Source organism: Sylvia atricapilla, chromosome 3 (genome assembly GCF_009819655.1).
Source record: "Sylvia atricapilla isolate bSylAtr1 chromosome 3, bSylAtr1.pri, whole genome shotgun sequence".
In the NCBI taxonomy this organism is placed as follows: domain Eukaryota; kingdom Metazoa; phylum Chordata; class Aves; order Passeriformes; family Sylviidae; genus Sylvia; species Sylvia atricapilla.
In genome coordinates this window covers 87330946-87353157 of record NC_089142.1, presented here as the reverse complement: position 1 = coordinate 87353157, position 22212 = coordinate 87330946, and the positions used below count along the sequence as shown (strand labels likewise).

The 22212-nt window shown below is 36.3% G+C and overlaps 1 protein-coding gene across 1 annotated transcript in view; it reads right to left on the bottom strand.

Annotated features, from left to right (window-relative positions):
• SRBD1 (S1 RNA binding domain 1) overlaps positions 1-22212 on the bottom strand; it is a 124336-nt gene that overhangs the window by 30839 nt on the left and 71285 nt on the right. Inside the window, exon 17 of the mRNA XM_066316089.1 lies at positions 19226-19308. Coding sequence (XP_066172186.1) covers positions 19226-19308 — 83 coding nt within the window. The remainder of the gene's footprint in view (positions 1-19225; positions 19309-22212) is intronic.

Here is a 22212-nt window from a genome sequence, read left to right as displayed (position 1 = left end):
AGTTTGCTATGCAAAACTTATTACACAGCAGACTGAAATTTCAGCACCATATTTTCTTTGTCACATATGAGAGTGTTGTAATACAGTCCAGTTCCAGCCTACGGTCTTTTCAGATACCAGACAAGTAAATCCATGCTATTTTCAGAAGACTACTGCAGTTGCTAGAATTTACTCTTATTTTCAAAGGTTCAAAGGTTTTATTGGTTCAAAGGTTTCAGAAAGCACTCATATCTTTAAAGAGTTTATATATTTATCTATTTTCTGTTTGTTCTAGTTATGGAACAAGAAAAACAGACAAAAAACACATTCACAGAAAAAAACCCACATTCTGAAAGGTCTCTCACTCAGGATGCAGACACTCCAGGAGACAGAAGCCTTAGCAAACTTCTCCCCAAAGCCTTGAAAAACTATTCCAAGCAACACATTAAGATATGCCATTTACCTGGGACATTAGCCTTTCAGAAAAGATTGTGGAAGAAGCATAATACCTTCTTAAATAGAGCTGGGAAATTATACAGTACCTAGTATAGCAATGCTGGATCAGATCTCAGGATGTGATAAAAGAGAAAGACAGACACTCTAATGACACGCACACAGAGAGAAGGAATGCTAGGAAAATAAAGAGCATGGACATACTATTTTGCACACAGTTCAAGGTAATAACTGCACCATTACCCTTCTTATTGGCACTTATAAGATCTTCCAGCAAAATGCCTGTGTTCTGTAACAGCACTGCTCAGAATTAAGTACTTCTAACAATGGCCCCCAAGTAATCAAGGAAAAGCTACGGAAGGACCAGATTTACCTGAGAGATCCCTTATATATTCATTCATCATAACATATATACATAACATCCATCAACACAGCTTTACCACAGCACTGTAGAGAGCAGCTGCAGATGAAGAGGCTCCTGACAACTTGCACTTTCTAAGAAGATAAGACTGAGAGCATGATCAGGAACATTGCTTTAAAACAGCCTTAATTAGGATTAAAAGTAGCCTTCATTTATAATCTAGGAACAAATGGATTTGTCACTGACTTCTTTCACCGAAGAGAGAGAAATTTAAGAAGACATAACAAAAATAACATTTCCTTTACTTCTCCCCTCCAGTTCATTACATCCATCAGACAAATTAAAATTAAATTAAGGACAACTATACAGCAGGAATATAGGGTGGAGAAAAAAAAAAAAAACAAAACTCAAAGAGATGGGGAGGGGTTTAATATTTACAAAGATTGTCCATAGCATCAGCCCACATTCTCTGAGGTTTTGTGATGTCTAAATTTATGCCAATCTTAAGGGATCAAACAGGTACAAGAATTTTCATTTGCAGCATGTTGCTATACAGGTTGAGGAAGTAAAGATGAAATTGAGTACCATCATTTAATTAATTAGAGGAAAAGCAAAAAATCCCCAAGTATTACAAGGCTACTGAATTCCAGTGCCCAGAAAAATGTGTCAACCCTGGAAAAAGTCCATGTCCACTGAAGAATTTTTATTTTGCTCTCTAATAATAACATATAGGGCTTAAACTACTACAAATAAGAACAACATTTGTTCTCGTAAAACAGATAAATTTGAGGACCCAAAATGTATGCTTACCTGACTGAAACTAATGTTTTTCATGAAAATTTTAACTTGCAAGCCAAGATTTCTGTGACTGCAAATCTCCAGTGTTTCAGTCATTCATTTGATAAACATTGTCTCAACATACCCCTCTTTAAAAAAACAAGATGTCAGATGAAATGACCATACACATAACTGGAAGCTTACCAAAGATTACTAAAGAAGGAGTACCAGAAAACGTTACCATTAAATATGCAATTTTAAAAAACCCAACCAATTTTAAATATTAAGTCCTATTGCTGAGGAGTTAGAAGAAAAATTCAGCTTGTGCTACCATGCATGGTAATAGTGTGAAGCAATTGTTTGTTTGTTACCCTCACCTGTTCTCTGTATTCTCCTAATTATTTTCACATGAAAAATGTTTATTTGCAATCAGTAATACATGAAGAGAATGTATTTCTATAGCAAACAACATGGCAGATTGCATTTCAAAAGGGTAACCATGTTCCACAGCATCCAATGGGACAGTAGCCAGTTACCTGTAGCCTCTGTACTTCCAAGTGCAATTCAAGGTCCCAGTACTTCCCTCTGCATTTTGCACCAACTTCACAACAGCTCAATTTTCCTTTGAAGCACTGCCACATCGGGGCTGTTTAAGAATGAAATCTGCTTGCCCTTAGGGCTTGATGGAGTTAAAGGGCAAAATCCTGGCTCCATTTGAAGTCAGTGGGCAGTTCGCCATTTAATTCAATTGGTCTACTATTTCACAGCGACCTTAAGGGTATACCAAAGAGCTTGTACCCATGTATCCTGCCTTGGCTTGCAGGAAAAGGGGGTGGCATGTATTAGCTCATAACAGTAATGTCTGGGTGGCAGTTAGAATGCTGTTATTTTGAACATTCACATGAAGCTCACAAGCATTAACAGAAAATTACAGAACAGAACTGTAAACATTGGTTCATCAACAAAGTTAATCTTCTGGTTGAGGATCAAAAATTGATTTTAAAATTCAGAAACTACAGAACACGCACCTGAGAAAACATTCACTTTTACTTAATCTAGATCATTTCAAAGAAAAGGATGAAGCAAATCACATTTATTTCACCACAAGAAGTCCCATGGTTTTTAATATTAACTAAAATGTGCCTGTATCAGTGCCAGATAACAAACATCCCAGGAGACATAAGCAGGACATATTTCACATTGCCACCTCAGCATCCTAAACAAACTACAGTGGCATAGGGTTGGATGAATATTTAAGTTTCTGTATTACCACAGGCAAGTGCAAATTTATAGGGAAAGTTTTATTAAAGCAATTAAGCAGTTGAATGAATAGTTGATCAGAAATGCTAATTGTGGTATAGAGAAAATAATATATTTTTAATCTATCAGCAGTTCGACAACTTACAATTACTTGTAATCAATTGCACTATTACCCACATCTTTAGAAAAAAAGATTTAAATGCTCCTAAATATAAACCATACAAATTTACTCCTACAGGACTGTACAGATAACCTGTGGAAAACCCCAAATATTCTCCTGTGTTTTACTTCTCACACTTGAGTAAAGCCATCCATCCAGGGCCAGATGCTGGGATGCTTGTATCTCTACTTTTTTCAATTCCCTTATATAAACAGTAATTTCTTTCAAAGATAAAAATACTCCTCTTCCTTCTCAGCTAATGTATATGGGTACTTTATATCCTTTTTTAGAAGCTTGGCAAGAAACATACAGGGAAATTGATTTTGCATAATGTCTCTCTCTTTCCTACTTTCAACATTCTGGCATAATATTAAAGACCAACTCAGTAAAGTTGACAGCAGAATATTTGTGTTATGCACTGCTTTCTCAGTTTTGACTAGAAATTACATCAGTAATCAATGCCCAGAAAAATTGTTTCTGCTGTAAGATTTTCCTCATACCCAAAATTTAAAACATAAATAATAATAAAGGCTACAGTTAGTAATTTTTATCTTAAGACAGACACTGTAGTATTTGTACAGTCATTAAAAAAACATTTTCCACTTATTTGCATCATGTAAAATGAAAATATATTCCATCACTGAAATTATAACACAACCTAGCTTCTCCTAGCTAGCCGAAGAGAGGGAGGAAGTGGAATGCCAATTAATCCAATTACTGACAGAGAAGCTATCAGGATGAGTACTTATCAGGTCAGGTTCAAAAACACATCAGAAGCAACAGTGTTAAAAAAACAGAAAAGAAAAATGAAGAAAGGAAAAAAGCTTGCACTCCCTGTGCTGAGTAGCACTATTAAATTCAGATGCAGGGTTGTGTTTAGGTTGGACAGGCCCCAACAGTAGAACAAAGTCAGTCTGTCTTAGTACCATAACCAAATTCTACAAGTTAACAGCTTTTCATGAAAAGCTGCCATTTCAAAATGTCAATCAAACATGAATATAAGTGGGAACTCCTGCAGAAATAACCAGCTGCAGGTTTGAAAAACATTTTTCACTGAAAGTGGAAACACAAAAGATGTTTGAATGAGATCTCTTTTCATTCCTGTAACAGTAGACGGTCATTTTCACAACATCAAGGACAAAAACACGAGACAAAATTGCAAATAATGTCTTGAAAGAACCATTTGCAGGGGTGATGAATGATTCAAGTTACAAATGACAGAATTATTGGCAAATGGAAACTCATTAATATGAAAAAGCTTCTCTTATAAGGCTGCAGTTTGTCTCCACTTTCTCTCATTGTATCTGAATGACTAGGTTGTATGTATTAATTTCACTGCATGTTTAATATTGGCTTTCTCACCTTGAGGCAGCAGCTTGCACTAAGATCATCTGATTTGCAGTATAAGTATTTTGGGGGGTTTGCGTGTTTAGTAAACAATTGAACTACTTTCAGTTAATAAAAATGCAGATTCTAACAGACCGAAGTTAAAACTTATGATCTACCCACAGAGAGAACACAAGTTTTCCAATTCAGTTCTAGACATACAAACATAAATAACTCATTTATTCAATAAACCAAGGGAAAAATATTATTTATACAAGTGCACATTATAATGGAAAAGCAGCTTACCAAAATCACTTTGACCACATTCTCCTTTCTATAGAATATGGCACAAACAAAGCCATTTTCTCTACCATCTGAAAGATGCCTACCATACCTGAAAATGAATTTGCTGTCCAAATATGGGCTTAATCAATTTCTTACTCAACAGCTGGACTGATATAGCAGTGATTTGTTCCACAAATCTCCACATTCAATGTCATGAAACAAATTTAGTCAACAGGGAGACTTACTGAAGAGTCAAACCAGTATATAAGATTCCCCTCTCCAAAAGGTAACACCTGCACTGTAGTATCATTATCCATTTTGCTCATTATAAACAAGTAATAAAAGAATAATTTGCACAATAGATGAACACCTCATCATGTCTCAGAATTCAGAGTAGAAAGATAGTGCCCTAAACATATTTATCTCCTTCCAGCATGGCTATGAGTATGATCATCACACAAATGAGAAAATGTTAACTCTCTTGAGTGACAACATCTTTAAGTTACACTTTCCACCAAATTGAAAACACATCTACAAGTTACATAAAAATCACAAATGAGGATGTGGTGAAACGGCATAGTTATATGCAATGTAACTGAACATACTTAAGACATAAGAATCGGAAATAACATAGAATTCCTCATCAACATTCCTTGTTGCTACACAACATAAACTGAAACAACTCATCACTATAACCTCCTGTACTGAGATATCAGTTACATCATCCAATTTCACACTACAATACTGTTTTCTGAGGAATACATTAATTACTGATATCCCAAATCTTAATCTTCATATTACACTGAATATATGCATATTACACTGTAATATGCATTTCTCTAGCTGCAGGCTGCAGTACACTACCAGAGTTACCTTATAATTTTTCCTTACACTCGAAGTTCACTTCAGCAGAATCACAATGGAAATTTATCAATACTGCTTCCAACAAGAAGACAAAAAATACAGCAAGATTTTATATCACTAAATCTTGTTCTTACCACTTTGAATCACCAACATTTGTTTTTAAGTAAGCTGGGGCATATATGCTCAACTCTGAGGTTTTGGGGTGAATAATATGCAACATGAAGAAATAGCTGAAGCTATTCTGAAGATAAACTTGATCATTAAATGCTGCTACCAAGCCATTTAAAAACTGAGACAGAAAAAATAAAAGAAGGAAAGAAACAAACTGTGCCAAACCTAGTGCCTTAACAAGCAGAGCGTTTTTGAATATTCTCAAAAGCATTTACTATTTACTTCAGGAAACAGCTTAAAAGTCAACACACGCTGGAGATTTTTTCATTTTGTTTTGCTTCAAGCTGCCAATTGTTAGTCAAGATTACTATTCATTTTACAGGAGTGTTAAGAATGCAAATGGTTAACAGTAGTATAAACTATATACTTGGTTTAAGTTTGAATGTCTAAAACTATTACACACTGCATTCATCTGCATTCCCTGTTTATGGGAATGAAATATGTAGTCATTTGAAGTCCACAATATGTATACTGTGTTTGTAATAACTGCAGATTTTACAAGCACATTATTCTTTCCATTAGGATTAAAACCTCACCGAATAGCAATTTGTGAAAGAATTCTAGCAGGGCCCTGAGCCCAGAACTCTGACCTCTGATGAGATGCTTGGCAGCAACAAACTCTAGGTCTAAGCAAAACATCTGGTTTGAGTTAGACTTCCTGAAAAAATAGCCCCTGTACTGGGGAAACTGGTATTCACTCAGCTTTGTCTATACACTTTGACTGACTGCAACACTGTTGCAGGGGGGTGGGGGTGTGAGGAAGAGAAAAAAATGCTTTGCCAGAATGCATGTCAATCACTGTAGACTTCTTGGTGGCCTCCGAAGAACCAGGCACTTACACTAGGAGACACTGTATGCATTTGTTCAAGCTTCTTGGGATTTTTGCTATTGTACTCCACAGCTCAATGTTTTTTTCAGAATTAGTGCCAACTTTGAATTATCTAATCCAAAACTACAGTTAGAGTACAAAATATAAATTTTGCCTGAAGAAATAGTTTCTGCAGATTCTTTTTAAACAATAATTGTTATATCATCATTTTTCTTACAAATTTAGACAATCACTGTCATCATAAAATGAATGAGGATATTCCCAACAAAAACACAAACTCTCGTTGCCAAGAAATTTGTAAGAACAGCAATAGCTTTTGGTTGGCTCCCAAGATTTTTCATAGGCAACACATTGTTACATGCAGTACCTAGAGATAAGAGCAGGACAGAAGGGTAACTAAAGAGAATGCTGATACAGTTGGGTGGGTGCCCTGAGCCTCCTGCTCCCAGACCTGTAATCAGCAAAACTCCAGCAGGAAGGATCAGAAAAGGATAGAGCTGGTTCTTGCTTCTCATTTTCCTGAGACGGGAAGTACACCCTATCACAGGATAGGTGAAAATGAAGAAATGCACAACAATTGCAGGCTTGGCAAGAGCTTCACTTTGTTCAAGCTGGCGGCCTGAGTAAGGAGCACAAGAACAGCCTGGTGCAGTGGATAGGACACAGCTTCATTTATAGACATGACTGGCAAGAAGTATGTGGCCAAATTCAATTCACCAGATTTTTTTTGCAGGACATTTTGTTTTTTTAAGCATCATATTGAAGTCTTTTTAAAACAGTTTAGCCATAATAATGAAACAGCCAGCAGTAGTTACTGAGACTTGTTACATTAATAGATGCACAAAGCAGCACTAAATATCTTATATAGGCTAGGGAAGCTCAAGATAATTGAATTTGAAAGCAACAGATACAGAATTTAGTGGAGAACTCTGTCAAAACATTCATCAATGCTGCATATACACACAGGTATGTATAAGAGATGTGTGATAAAATTTATCTATGTGCAGCTTTACTATGCACAGGAAAATTTACCTTTAGGCAGTATTAGTAGGACCTATTTCTGTTAGTTGAATACTTTCTCTGTACACCGTCTACTTAATAAAATGTATTGTGGTGAAAAAGCATCTGAAAAATTATTTTCATCTATCTACTGCTCTATTTTACATAAGTCTGTCACATCACTGTATATTGTAATGTGCTCATAGTTTATTTTCTTCCTATGATTGCTAATGCAATAATATTTTTATGGCTGTTCTAGCAGTAACATTACACTGGAATTAAATGTCAATTTCTACTTTCCACCTCCAAAATTTTAAATTAAATGCCATGAATACTGACCCCCTGCATTCAGGCAGAATGCAGCCACCGACTCACAAAGGGACATTTATAAAATAAGCCTTGCTTGTTTGAACTGCAACACTGCCATTACTGGAGTTTCAGCTGGGAGACTTAAATAAATAAAAACAAACCAATGTAATAAACACCACGTTTTATGGAGCTGCACAGAATTAAAGAAGAAAAAAAAATGAGAGAAAAAAAGAAAAGAGGTCCTCCTGGCAAACATGAAAGATTAGACTTAAAAGCTGCCTCTCATTCCGGAAGACTTCTGGCCCCCGCCACTCAATGCCATTTATGAAGGACAGTCAGCTGTGGGCAACAGGGCCACCCACACAAGTGCCCGTGGATGCCCTTTGAGGTTGCAATGGGATGCCCTTCTATCTATGACTATATAGAAAACAAAACAACATTCCAAAGTAAGGCAACTTAGGAAATTTGTGAGTGCAACAGGAGTAATGAATCCTACAAATATCTCAAGCAACACGAGGCACATGGAAAACCAGAGCTTCTTAGCCCAAGGCTTTGTAATATATAGTTATGTTCTCCATGGAGCTAAATTTTTCTACTACTGATGGCATTCCAGTGGCCTGTTATCCAAATGTATGATATGAAACAGTTTTTGTTTTGGTTTTTTTTTGCTTTTGAAGAAATAAATCACATATGCCCAGACTTTAGTTTTCTGGAAGACTGAATATAATTTTAGAATCATCATCATCAGCTGGTTGACAGCAATAAAGACAACATTCACTTTAAATAACCCTGAATTATATACAGTTGAGTAAATTTGAATTTGTTTTGCTTTAAGGTCTTCCAAAGTTGAAGCCAACATGCTGAACAAAAATATTAAACTATCTATAACCCTGTGTCAACATATGATGCTACTGGGAATGGTAAGTGAATTAATTTTCCAAGGAAAATTAATTACTTATGACTTACAGTTGTAAAAGCAAACAACGTAACTCTGGATTAGGGCACATTTAATTTCTGTTTGGAGTAGCGATTAAATTAATTTCATATAATTCATGGTATGTAATGGAAAGCAGAACAAAGATGAAATCTTAGACAATGACTGACACAGAAAAAAGTGTATATTTATGTTCCTGATACAAAAATAAAGGTCACAGATATTAATCACCGTCTAGCGAAACATGATTTTAGTTTCTCAAATGATTTTTTCAAAACTGTTTGTTAGGATAAGTGTTATTAGCAAGATAAAAATCTAAAAAGCAACAAATTACAAAACACCAGAAATCTTGCATGCTACATTGTCTCAGTGAAAAAGGACTACAATTTTCAGTGATGTCTGGTGAACGACATAACTGTCACAAAACTATCATGAGGATAATAGTAAGAAACACTAACCTCAGTTCCTCCTACATTAATTTAAGTTCATCTTAATTACTCTTCAAGAGAAGAAAAATTTGATCACAGGTCCAATACTAAAACAAATACATAAACATATTGCATGAATTTTATCAGTTACTTATATTTTATAGTAAATACTTATTTAGAATAATAAAATAATAGCTTAAGTAAACATATGAAAGAATTCTTGCAGCATTCCGTAATTCAGTATTTGTTCAAACTACATAAAACTATTTTATGTATTTTGTTGCAAAACATCAAGTTCTTACTTTACTTAATACCAACAAATCAAACAATATGTATTAGCAAACCATTTATGTTTTGAAAGTATTACAAGAATTTTACTTGCCGCTTCTGTTCTCCTACTGAACGAAAGCACAAATTTATTGCTGATTTCAGATTTTCGGGTACCAAATCAACAGCTGCTGTGCTATGAATTCACATGGAATCACTCAAAAGCACAATAGTATTAGTATTTTTCTTTATGAAAATGAATATACTGTTAATTCATGAAACCAAAACAACAGATGCAACAGATGGCCACTGCACAGCAAGCAGTGACTATGGAATTCTACCAACACATAATATTTACATTTGCGATGTTTAAATTGGCCCCCCACACACACTCAAAGCAATTGATTCACATCTCTGCTGCCACTTTTACCTGATTTTAGATATTAAAGAGCTGTTTTTACCATGGCAATAGTTTGAATAATTTAATCATTATAATATTCATATTAAAATCTGAATATAATTCATAATATAACATCTTAGAAATTAACTTACATAAAAGATGACTGAGCCTGAAACACAAATACACAAACACAAATAGCCCATAATGGGTACAGGTAATGCCATGAGTAATCTGCAGCTCTCTGGCTGTTTTTTACTGCCGTATTTCTTAGACTGTCTCAAAAATGCAAAGAAATTTAGTTATGAAAATTCAACTAAAACCTAGATGAAAGGAGTTGAACAATTCTTCAGTGCTAAACTTGGGTATTTTCACTTAAAGTTGTTAAACACTTGAAATGTAAACAGGAAACCCAACAGCATCTCACACATTTCAGAAGTTGCTCAATCAAAACATTTTTACAAAGACAGACTTTATCATCCTCTTTTCTGTTTCAGCTTTTAGTCAACCAAGTTTTTCCAAGCCAATGCACAGAGAAGTCATATCAAGCCAATTTGCAGGATCCCAGCCACACAACTCCCATTTTGCTTCTTTTGCCACTTGGCTCCCCCATCAGAAGTCTTTCTAAAAGTTTAATCTGCCTGGGTGGATCTTCACTCAAGTGGCCCGCCTATGTTTGAATTAGCTCTGCCCAAGTACACTTACAAAACTGGGAAAAAACCCCGAACTTAAATATTAAACCTTGCAGACAGGTTACCCTATATCTGGGCAATCCTGCTCACAGCTTTCTATGTGCTTCTTTTATGGAGGTCTGGAAGTAAACAACCTATTTTTCATGAACAATAATACATATGACTTTAACCCTATTACAGCACGAATCACAAGTCTGTTGTCATATGGTGACAAAAAACTTCCTAACAAGCCTCTGCAAAGCGAACTGGTAATTAAGCAATCAGAAACAAACTGACATGGAGGGCAAATATGTCCAGCCACTGTTTCCTATCAGCTCCCTTAGATCATCCTACCTCAGCACACCAACACTTCTGGAGCTTCCCTACTTTTCCTACAGTCTCACCAGCCCTGTAAAAGCCCACATACGCAGGTACAAACTCTCTCACAATAAATAGCAGCAGTGTGAGTGGGGTATTATTAGCAGTAATGTCTATTACCTGCAGTTCAAGTTGCTTACAAAGGCACATCTCTGACAAGTTTTCAAATGCTGTCCACAGTGCATTTTTGGTGACAGCAGCAAAAGGAGATGCAGTCCACGGGCAGCTTCATGAGTGACATGTGCAGATGGGGTGATACCGCTGTGCTCTTGCACTCTTTGTAAATACACATGCACACATTTTCCTTCATTTCCTTAAAGGGGCAGCATCTCACCTCATTGAGCTGGCCGGCAAGTTTTCCTGGAGATGCTAGTAAATACAGCATACTAGCTAAAATAACTAATAACACAACAGTTATTTCTTTCTATACCCCTTTGCTTTGTTGCAAATAGCTGTAATAGACTAGCAAAAGTTTATTGTGCTTTGCTGGCAGAACATTTCATTTTTCTCTGCCAGCCAGAGAATAGGTAGATGCAAACAGAGACACTGCCAAGTTACAGGATATATAAACCACTCCTGGCAGTCAGCAGAACTGCTGCTGAAGATTAAATTACACAAACTTGCCAGAGGTGTAACTTACTTGGAAAGCATTCTTAAGTTTTGTGCACCTACTCCAGTGGAGTGGGGAAGCATCCAAAACATTATGGGGTTGTTACCTCTCCCTGGCAAAGCTGTCAGCAAAGACTTCACTCCCATTGGATGTCAGACGGCTTCGTTCACAGAGCTTTATTTATCAAAATTAAAAGCTTATAATTGATCCTAAAAAATACCTAAAAATGTTGGGCAAAGAGCACGTATGATTTTTTGCTTCCTTTCCTCACAGAGCTAATATTTCATAACTACTACAGGAAAATTACGGATTCCATAACTTGTGGAACTTTAGCTCAGTGCTAAAAATCCTGTATTAAGACAAACCTATTTACCAACCTACATATCCACTTAAGTAAAGAAATAAATATACCATTTTCCTTACTGACAAGACACTAGGTTTTTGGACTGCTCTTAATATTTTATAGGTACAGCCACCATACCCTGTCCCTCAAAAAGTTTTTGTAAACCTTAAAATCTTGAGTACTTCTCTCCCTTTTCCACAATTTCAAGGCAAGCAGTCCCTTGCAGTATGCAGCAAAAACATTCAGCGACAATAATGTCTTTGCAGGAGACTACAGGTTCACAGGAGAGGTTTAAGTTTCCTTTATTGAGGAGCAGAGCTAAGAGCACAGTGAAATACTATCCCACATGTCCCTGTCTTTCAAGTCCCAGTGAGTTTATTAAGAAATGAGATTCAATACAGAAGCAGCCCAGAAGTTGTCCAGTTACCTTTTTTTGGGGTTTTTTTTTTTCATTTTGTTTTTTAATTTACAATAATGGCAACATATCCTTTAGTCTATTTTTAAAATTTATGTAAGTATAGCCAGTTTCTTGCATTTCAATCAGATTCCAGTCCACTAGCATATCTCCTTTTATTAGGTTTTTCAACTTAAGGTATATTCATACCCAACCAGCTGCCATATACAGCCAAAAAGGAGTGATTTACATTTATTACTAACTTGTTTGATTACTGCAAGATACACATAACTGAATATTGGTATTCTCACCCTTAGACTTTGCTTTGTTTAAGCAAAGGTTCTCTCTAGGCAACCACTTCAATTTAAGTACAGAAAACCATAAACAAGCTCATGAAATTCCAATGTTATCCAAGGAGGTTCAGTTCTTTGCTGAACTGTGTGTGTATATTCAGTGTAGTAATACAGAAGGAATGCTGAAGCCTTTTGTAGACAGGCTGCTCAATTGGATGTTGAAACCTGCAACCTACAATTCTGACCAGCAAACAACATTCCTGCTGAACTGTGTTTCCACAGGAGCTATGTGAATTACACAAAATAAAGCACTGCTCACCTAAGACGTCCCATTTTCCTGATCAAAAAAATGTAAGTTGCAAATCCACACAAACTTGTTTAATAAGCTTAAATACAGCAAGCTCAAGTTTAAGGCTGTTTTATAATCCCACCTCAGAGGTTTAAAAAAACACACTCTTGCACATGATGCCATCATACTTTGACATCACACATGAGTGATTCTCCTATGCTACCCAAGTAACCCACCTAACTACACCTATACACTATGGGCCAATTAAGAAAACCCCCCCAAAGTAAAGGAAGTAAAACAAACTCCTTAAATATTCAGTGAAAAAGCACACTCTCCTGACTGGAAAAATGATCAGCTCCAGTACTCTCCTCCACACTATTAAATAAAAATGTACTACATTAAGAAGATACAACCAAAATCAGATACCAAGAAGGATACAAAGTCTTGTATATTTCACCATTAAAAACTGTGTATCTATTCTAAGGAAAAAGATGATTAAGGTTTTCTTAAACTGAACACTGATTTTGTGTGACCAACGTTTGGATTCTGACAACTCATTTGCAATCACTAACTACTTCACAGCTTTGTTTTGATAGAAACTTTCTATTCAAATACAAATTTTCAAGTTCCATTACTAGAGAAACAATACAACATTTGCTTTACCCAAGCAAAGCTACTCAGTTCTTTTTTGCTGGGGTTTTGGAAGAACAGGCTAACAAATAGCAACAGTGCAAAGGATGAGCCAGGTTTTGTTGCAGTAAAGACAAGAGAAATAATGCAGAGTTTTTCAGCACACACCTGAATCGGGCTGACCCAACTATACCTGGTCATTCTCTCACACTTAGAGGTATCCCTGAGGTCTCCCCTTCTAACCCCTCTATTGCTAAAATGTTGCTATAATTCAGCTCTCAGATATCTCCATTGCAGCAAATACACAGATTGTCTCAAGCAAATAATATGCATGATGGCTGTCCACCAGAGGAATAAAAGTTTTAGTACTGCTGTCAAAAGTGAGGCTAACACCACACCTCACAACAGGAGGGTTAAGAGTCCTCCTGTTGCAGAGGGATCAGGAGGAGGCAAAAAAAAAAAAAAAAAAATCTGTGATGATGCCATCCACAGACATTTTTTGAGAGAGGAAGACAAGTAAAGAACGTAACAAACGAGAAGGGCTATGTGCAATTTCAGCCCCATGCAGGAGAGGCCAGTAACATCCCTCCACCAATGTATATCAGTGCCCCTCACTGGCTCTGAGACAAGGAAGGAAGGACCCAGGCAAGGATGGCCTGCAACAGCAGACAGCATTCTACACAGACTTCTAGGAGAACAAAGAAAGCTCCTTCTTTCCAAATGAGACACAACTTTCACTATTAACTTGCTGGCTGTGGATTTTAAAGTGGTTTATATCTGCAATGCCATAATTAAACGAACTGGTCCAACTGAAGAGAAAGCGTATCTGACTAAAAGCATTCTGTAAAGTTGCACTGTCATTTATCAAACTATACTCATATTCTTTGGGGGAAAAACTCAAGACTAGAAGGAATTTCAAACTGCAACTGAAACTATAAAACATCCTGCAGGTAATAATCAAATGCAAAACCAATGCACTCCAATAACTAGAGGACCACGGAAAGGTACATGGAAAAGAGGGACAAAAAAGACATTCCCAGGTTCAGTTATTATGAGACACCCTGATTAGACTTTATGAAATGCTTCCAGCATTATATAGAAAACAAACCAAGAATTAGCTCAGTCTTTTTTTTTTTTTTTTTTTTTTTTTTAATTGAGTGAATGCTACTTAAGAGTATTGTTTACAGATTTTATATATTTGACACAAAATGTTCCAGGTACATCCGTAATCAAGTATCCTCCCACTTCAGAGGTCAGAGAACTACATATATTATCCCTTATATCCTTTTAGGACCCTAATTTTCCAAACATGTTCAACCGTGAAGATGTTACTACACCCAAAAATAGATTATGAACAGATTTTTGGATTCCCAAAATTATAAGAACCAAATAGGATGCTGCTTTTTCAAGATCAGATGGAGTGCATATTTTTTAATATTACATAGAATCTGTCAAAAACTCTAATCTTAAAACACAGATCACATATTTTGTTCGTAGGTTACAGATGAGTATGACCTCCATCTATCTCTTTCTCTAGAGGTTACTGGTGTTTTAGGATCCAGGGATTTTGTACATCAATGAACATCAAAAGACCAATATTCCAATAGCTCTGTTTCTCATTTCTCTGCCTTATAACACAGATTCAGGTTTTGACGTTTTAAAAGTATATTAATTTAATTCCCCTCTTCACTATGATGGAAGTTTATGCTTAGTGCTGCTTCACTCACCTCTGAAAAGTTGGGGTTTTATTTGAGAGTAAAGAGTTTTTGTTTTCTTATTCATTTTCTTTGCTCTGAAATTTAATTCCCTAACAACAATCTTGGTGAAGCAGCTTTGTTCTCAGCTCTTATCTATATCCTCCAAGATCATTACAACTGCAATGGTAATTCATTGTCAAAATTCAGTGTACAGCATAATAAAGTCTTGAGCCACTAACTGCTTCTCCCTGAATGGAAATTTAGCTTTGAACTGGCATGGGGAGGTGACAAGGGAAATATATTCTGCATCAGGCAGAATCTGGGCATCATCTTCATGTTCAACTACAGAAGAAATCATACTAATATGGCCTGAAGGTGATAAATTAATTTTGGCTAGGTTCCTGTCTGGGAGGAAAGAACAATTTTCATAATGAGATAAAGATGAAGGAAGACAAGGACCTTTAGGCAATTGGAATTTAATCTGAGAGAGGCTCTAATAAATCAGGTTGTGCTTCTCTTTGTTTAAGGAAATACCTGTTAGGAGATCTGGGGCCTGTTTATTTTTCTCTGACAAACCTTATTTTCTTGGCAGTTCACAAACTCAGAATTATAAATTGAAATGAGAAAAAAAACAGGTGGCCAAATTCAAGTTTCAAATTTTTTTTCCATCTAAAATAAGTAAACAAATCTCAGCTTATGGGACTCAATTTACACAGATCTCCTGCTACCTGGAAACTTGCAATTCCACACCCAGATGAGCAGATTTGCTCGGAAAAGTTGCATTAGTAAAACTAAAAAACAGCAATATTCTCACAAACATGCACACTAAATAACAAGAGACCAGATGGAAGGGATCCAAAATCCCATGGAAGTAGCAACTGGAGAAGATGCAGCTCCTTCACTCAGTTCCCTTTGTGTGGCACACAGTCCACAGACTTTGGGCAAGTTCACATTGTGAGTAGCAGATTTAGCACATGACCACCTCACTTTCCTGTAGCTCTGCTATCATTGCTGATAGCAGCAGAGCAAGTTCTGCCCAAGGGGGTCACTCAGTTGAACACACAAGGGTCCTGTACCACAGTCACATTACAAAAGCTACAGCCTTCATCTGGCAGATTCTACTTCACCAGTCCCTCACTTCAACCTCTGAGAAAAGACAGAAATTGTTGTCTCTGCCACTGCCTTTCAAGTAGAGTAGTTTGGGACCTCTGGCTATGCTAAACTGACAGAGGCCAGGTCCCAAGTCAGTCAGGCTGCTGTGAAGGCTGCTGCCCCATCCCCACCCCCCAGCAAGCTGTGCACTGCTGCCCCTCTGTTACGCCAACCCAAGACATCATGTAGACATTACCAACATCACAAAAAGATTGGGGCACTGGAGTAGGAGTAACAGAAAAGGCAAGACCATCCCCTCAGGGAGTTCACACTTTGATCAACACACACCGAGTGTGCAATCACCCCTCGAGAAATCACTATGTTGCCTGTGCTATATGGCTCCCATGGTCATGGGCAGCAGCACAGTCTCAGCCTACCTCTGCCTAATTGCTGACAGACTAATCATCATCCCTCTTTCAGGACAAGAGTGCCAAAACCAGTATTTGTCAGATTCTTAAATATCAATTTCAGGGTGTTTAAGAAAGGAAAGGTCATATTTAAATGATAGGTTTAAAATTACAATAAGCTAAGAAAGCAACCACCTCTGTGAAAAGACTGCTCTATTTCTGATCTAGACTGTGCACTGCATATTTCACCACAGAAATTAATAAAAACCTACAGCCAGCATTTATATTATAAATTAGAATGTAATAAAACCTTTTAAGTTGCCTTGGATATCATAAAATTCTGTACCTGAAATACTCTTTATCTGAGGGATTATATCAGCCATTACTCTGGAACTCCCTGTACAACAAAACAACTTTTTCCATGCCTGTCCTCTGAGACGCCAGCAAGTGGCTGTCTCTCTAAAAGGAAGACAAGACAGAAAAGCTTAATTCCTCTTCTCCTCCCATTCCTTTCCTGTGCCACAATACAGCTGTCATGCCTAAAGCACAGCAGACCTTCTGACTTTGTTTTCAAGAGTGCAAATTTGCTTCCAATAACGTCATGTAAAGATCCAGCACTTAAGAAGTCTATGTATCTTTGAACAAACACTATAGCTTCTGTGGTGATCCTTAAGAATTTCAACAGGACGTGAATCTACCTTAGAGATTTATTCAAACCATGACAATAATTAAAAATGCATATAGCTAGGAATGAATATTTGAGGTCTATCTCTATCCTAGGCTTCTAGGATTTATTTCTCTGAAACTTTTCTTCTAACCAATTTGGACAATAACAAATAACACAGTTGGGCATTTACCCACAAAACACCTGTCATGGACCAAGAAGCTTCTCCGGAAGGGCCAGGAACATGGTACTTACCTTAATCTCAATGAATGAAAAGTAAATTACACCAGCTTCAATCTCTGAGACTGCAGTGAGCTGCTGCAATATTGTTCACTGCAATATTCATCTCATAGTATAATGACTGCTAAACCACACGACCACCACCAATTCCATGTCTTTTTGCTTTAGATGTATGCTTGTACAATGTCCACATGGGCCACATGAGGTGGTGCGCATTTAAATCAATATCTTCTAGAAACAACAATGCAAGCTCCCAGTACTTGAAAATTCACAGTATACTGCAAATAGTAAAATATTCCACCTTGGAACTGTTGTTTGAAAAAAAAATATCAGTCAACTTCTCTAAATGCTGACATAGCATTTCAAATTTCTTTTTTTTCCTCAATACTTCTTTCCTTAAAATGAGGATGAACAAAAGTCTGTATCACTTCTCATTATTTTTGTTTCAACATATCACCGCTACTGTTATAAATTAAAGCCCTAGATCTCCACAAGTAAGGAAACCAACTACACTTCAGACTGAAGCTCTTCTTTTGCCAGATGACCCATGTTTATAGCTGTCACCATTAAAGCACATTTTTACTGGAATCTAGATACATATGTTAAAGAACCCTACAGTGTTTCAGCCCTTCAATATAATTTTCCTCAAACAGTATGGTATATAGCAAAAGATTATTTAAGTTAGGTTTACCAATAAGTTTGCAGTTAACAAGCAACATGAATAAGTTATCTCATCTGTGGTAATACAAGCAGGACTTGCAAAAGCAGTTCTGAATTCTACTTTAACCAACTAAAATACTGACCTCAATTCTGTAAAAACAGAACAGGACATATATTTCTTGGAAGATTTTCATAACACCTTCTCTTTGTCACACCACCTTTAGCAGTGGTGGCAAGGGATTCTAGGCTGCTAATTGCATTCTATCCCATTAATGCTCATGACCTGACCTGACAGAACAGATCCAGACAGTTCTATGCTTTCTGTTCTGAATTTTGCTGCAGTCTTTCAAATTTACTCACATTCTACAGTTTCAAAAATATAGAGAAAAGCACATGCCATATTTTCTGGATAATTTTTTTTTCTTCTTTATTTAATGGGTCTTAAGCACATGAATAAATGGTTTCCTGAATCAATGCCAATATGCTATAAAATGACAATAACTTATGTACCACTTCTTAACATAATGCTCTTTGTAAAGAGATTTAGAAAGTAAAAGTTTCTTCTCAGAAATAACCAACAAAAATGCATAAAAATCACAATTGTCAAACATTTTCCAATTCAGCTTTACCCAATGAAAATCTTCAAAACAAACCCTTTTATTACAAACTTCTAAGAAGGAATGCACCTAAGAGTACAAATTAATGGCTTCTAAATGGAGGATCAATATCTCATTGTATTTTACACAAAGAGCTAAAACCCCATTGCTGTAACAATACGGAAAAAGAGAAAGCTTTACAGATCAGGTTACTTGTCTGATTTGATGTTTTTAATAGACTATACATCTGGCTACAGCCATTTCAGAGTCTCAATCCCAATCATTAAAAGTAGAGATTTAAAAAAAAGGCAGTTTATGACTTTTAAGTATTTACTACCATTCCATCAACACTGAAAACGTCTTTTAAAGGAGACATAACTAGTTGACAATTAAAAAGCAGCATTTTGGTGTTGCTCTATATCATGGCAGATTACTCAGATTAACTGGTACATATTATCTTACCTGATACATTCCAACTCCTATGTGTTTGGGCTCGATTTTCACTAGCTCAGCTAATGGGTCTTGGACGCGTCTAGCTATGGAAACTGAAAAACAGAATCAGAAAACAGCTATCACTTTTCTCTGAAAAGCCTGAATCAAGTAATTGCTTTTGCTAAGGTGTTTTGGGTTTTTTTTACATCTTCTATGCATTTAATTTTTTTTTACACCGGGAAATAACCAATAATATTGCAGAATCCTTTTTCATTGTTGGACAAGGACATCACATGTAAATTAATCAAACTTTTTATTTGAATAATTCCAGCAAAGACCTAGGGACATTTTAAAACATATTCATGACATTTAAAAAGCTTTTCTGAGTGACAGAGTTAATAAATGAAACTGTGTACACTATATTTTTCCCTTTGTACCCATACTAAATACATAGGCAACATTTAACATTGAACTCTGTAAGAACCTTTAACTTGAAATCACAGATACGAAGAAACAAACATTTAAAAAAATAACAGAGTATCTCTTCACAGACTGATTTATCTGATACAGTATTTCCTAAGGTATCTATCAGATATTTATATGTTTATCTAATACAACCATAAAATTCAGTGCTCATGTTGAAAATGGTTCTTGGAATTTATTAATCTAAGCTGCACACCAAAGCACATCAGTTGGCAATCTGTCACACTTATAACCACATTTGGAAAAAACAAAAGCAATTTCCAACATTTCTGATGCAATAAGAGCATATGGAAAGAACCTTTGGTCTTCTAAACCCAAATGAATCATGTTGAATCAAGACCGCATTTTGGAAGGCTTTATTTATTGATAAATCATTTTGCTTACCAAAATCTCAGAAGAAAAAGTGTATTTCCAAGCATCAATACATAAACTTGGTCTGATGCTGCAGATATTGGGTTGTATTCAATATCTGCAACTGTGCGCCCTCCAACATATATGAAACTAGACAAGTTCTATCTACCAATATTACATCTATAAATTATTCTTTTCCTCCTGACTGAAGACAAAACAGGTTAGCTGGCTTCGCAGCTCTTAGAACATTCATTCTACCTAGTGAAATAAACACTAACAAAAAACAAAAGTGTTTAGAGGTATTCCAAAAGTCTTTCCAAATAAGGACAAAAATCCTAAAAAAAACCAAACAAAAAGTAAAACTCTAAACACCAAGAATCCCACAAAAAGCAAAACCCGAAAGAAAAAACAAAACAAAAACATCCCAACTCAATAAAAATTAAAACTAGCCCCTCCAAAAATAAAAAAAAAACCAAACATAACAATTCCTGACCTTGTTGCCAAGGCTGTTTCCTCTACCACATGCACTTGTACAAAAATAAGAAAAGTGGGACTTAAGAAAGCTGTGGGCCTTTAAAAGCTCTGTCCAGAATCAACCCCACGGGGCACCAGTCATTTGAAGAGTGTTTTACATTTAAACACATTTTTAAGCAAATCAGGAGAGTGTTAGAGGAAGAACAGACAGGAGTCAGGAACAGATATGTGTATATATATATATATATATATATATATATATATATATGTCTGCACAGTGGTTTGGTCAACAACACACAAAATGCTAAAACAGGAATACTGGAAGTATCTCCAGTGTTCACCAGCTGATTTAACACATACATGTATGAAAACATGCACATGGTTATAATTATCATATATATAAAATAACCTATAAGCCCCTTTACTGGATCACAGAAGTAATATATCATTTACAGAGGGTGTTTAGGTTGGACACACCACTGGACAACACGGGCTATCTTGTCTAACACCCCTGCTAAAATAGGGTTTGCTACAGCAGGTTGCCACAGATGAGGTCCAGCTTGGTGGAGACTTCACAACCTGTCTGGTCAGTCCATTCCAGTGCTGGGCCACCCTAACAATAGGTAAATGTTTTCTAGTGTCCAGATTTAATACACTGTGTTCCAATCTGCACCCATTACCTCTTGTCCTAACAGTGGGCTCTACTGAGAAGGGTCTGCTACTCTCTTCTTCATTCTCTCCCATCAGGTACTTAGGACCCTTTTTTAAGATCCCCCTGAGCCTCCTCCAGACTACACATTTCCAGGTTTTTTTGTTTTTCCTTGTACGAAAGGTGCCCCAGCCCTTAATCATCCTTGAAGCTTAATTTAAACAGCAACCATCACTACTACAGGGTGTTAAAGGCTTCACAGCATTTCAGAAAAGGACTTGACTAAACATTTGTACTTGAAGCCAAAACAGTAGCCAGAGATATGCATGTTCCTCAAACCACAACTGGAAAGTTTATCAATTAAATGCTGCACTAGAGACTTCACTTTTAAAGATTTGCACTGTTAAACACACAGTTAACATGAAGTTCACTGCTCGGTCACGCAAGACTTTTCATATCCTTTAATATCCATTTTAACATGCTGACAAAGGCAGTTTGCTAGCTAGGCTCAGAAAGCACTGTGCTGGTGACATCTGATATGCCTGCTTCTCTGATAGAAAAGTTCTGAATTCAAAGTCAATCACGTACGCCTTCTTGTCAAAAAAAAAACAAACACAAAAGGTTAATCAGCATAAGCACAGCAGTTATCACTTACACGAGTATAGCTCACTGCAGAAATGCTTTCCTATAAAAATAATTCATATTAATTACTTTGAAATACTAGTCACCCACCACCTAACAAACAAAAGTGAAACAAAACACCAATGAAAGTAGTATTGATCCAAACCAGAAAACACAACAGTGTATTTCTTCTGAATGTACTGATGCTTATGCACAGACACTATATTTGTCCTTCAGCAACCATCATTAAACTCATCTTCTTCAATACCCATACAATGTTTTAGAGAATTTTCTTTTAGTTCTACCTAATGGAAAAAGATATTCCAAAAGTTACATTTCAGATAAGCTGAGAGCAAATACCTCTCACTGTCCACATCTCCTTTCATTATACCTTTTAAAAACAGACAACTATATGGATAGGTTGATGCAGGAATTTTCC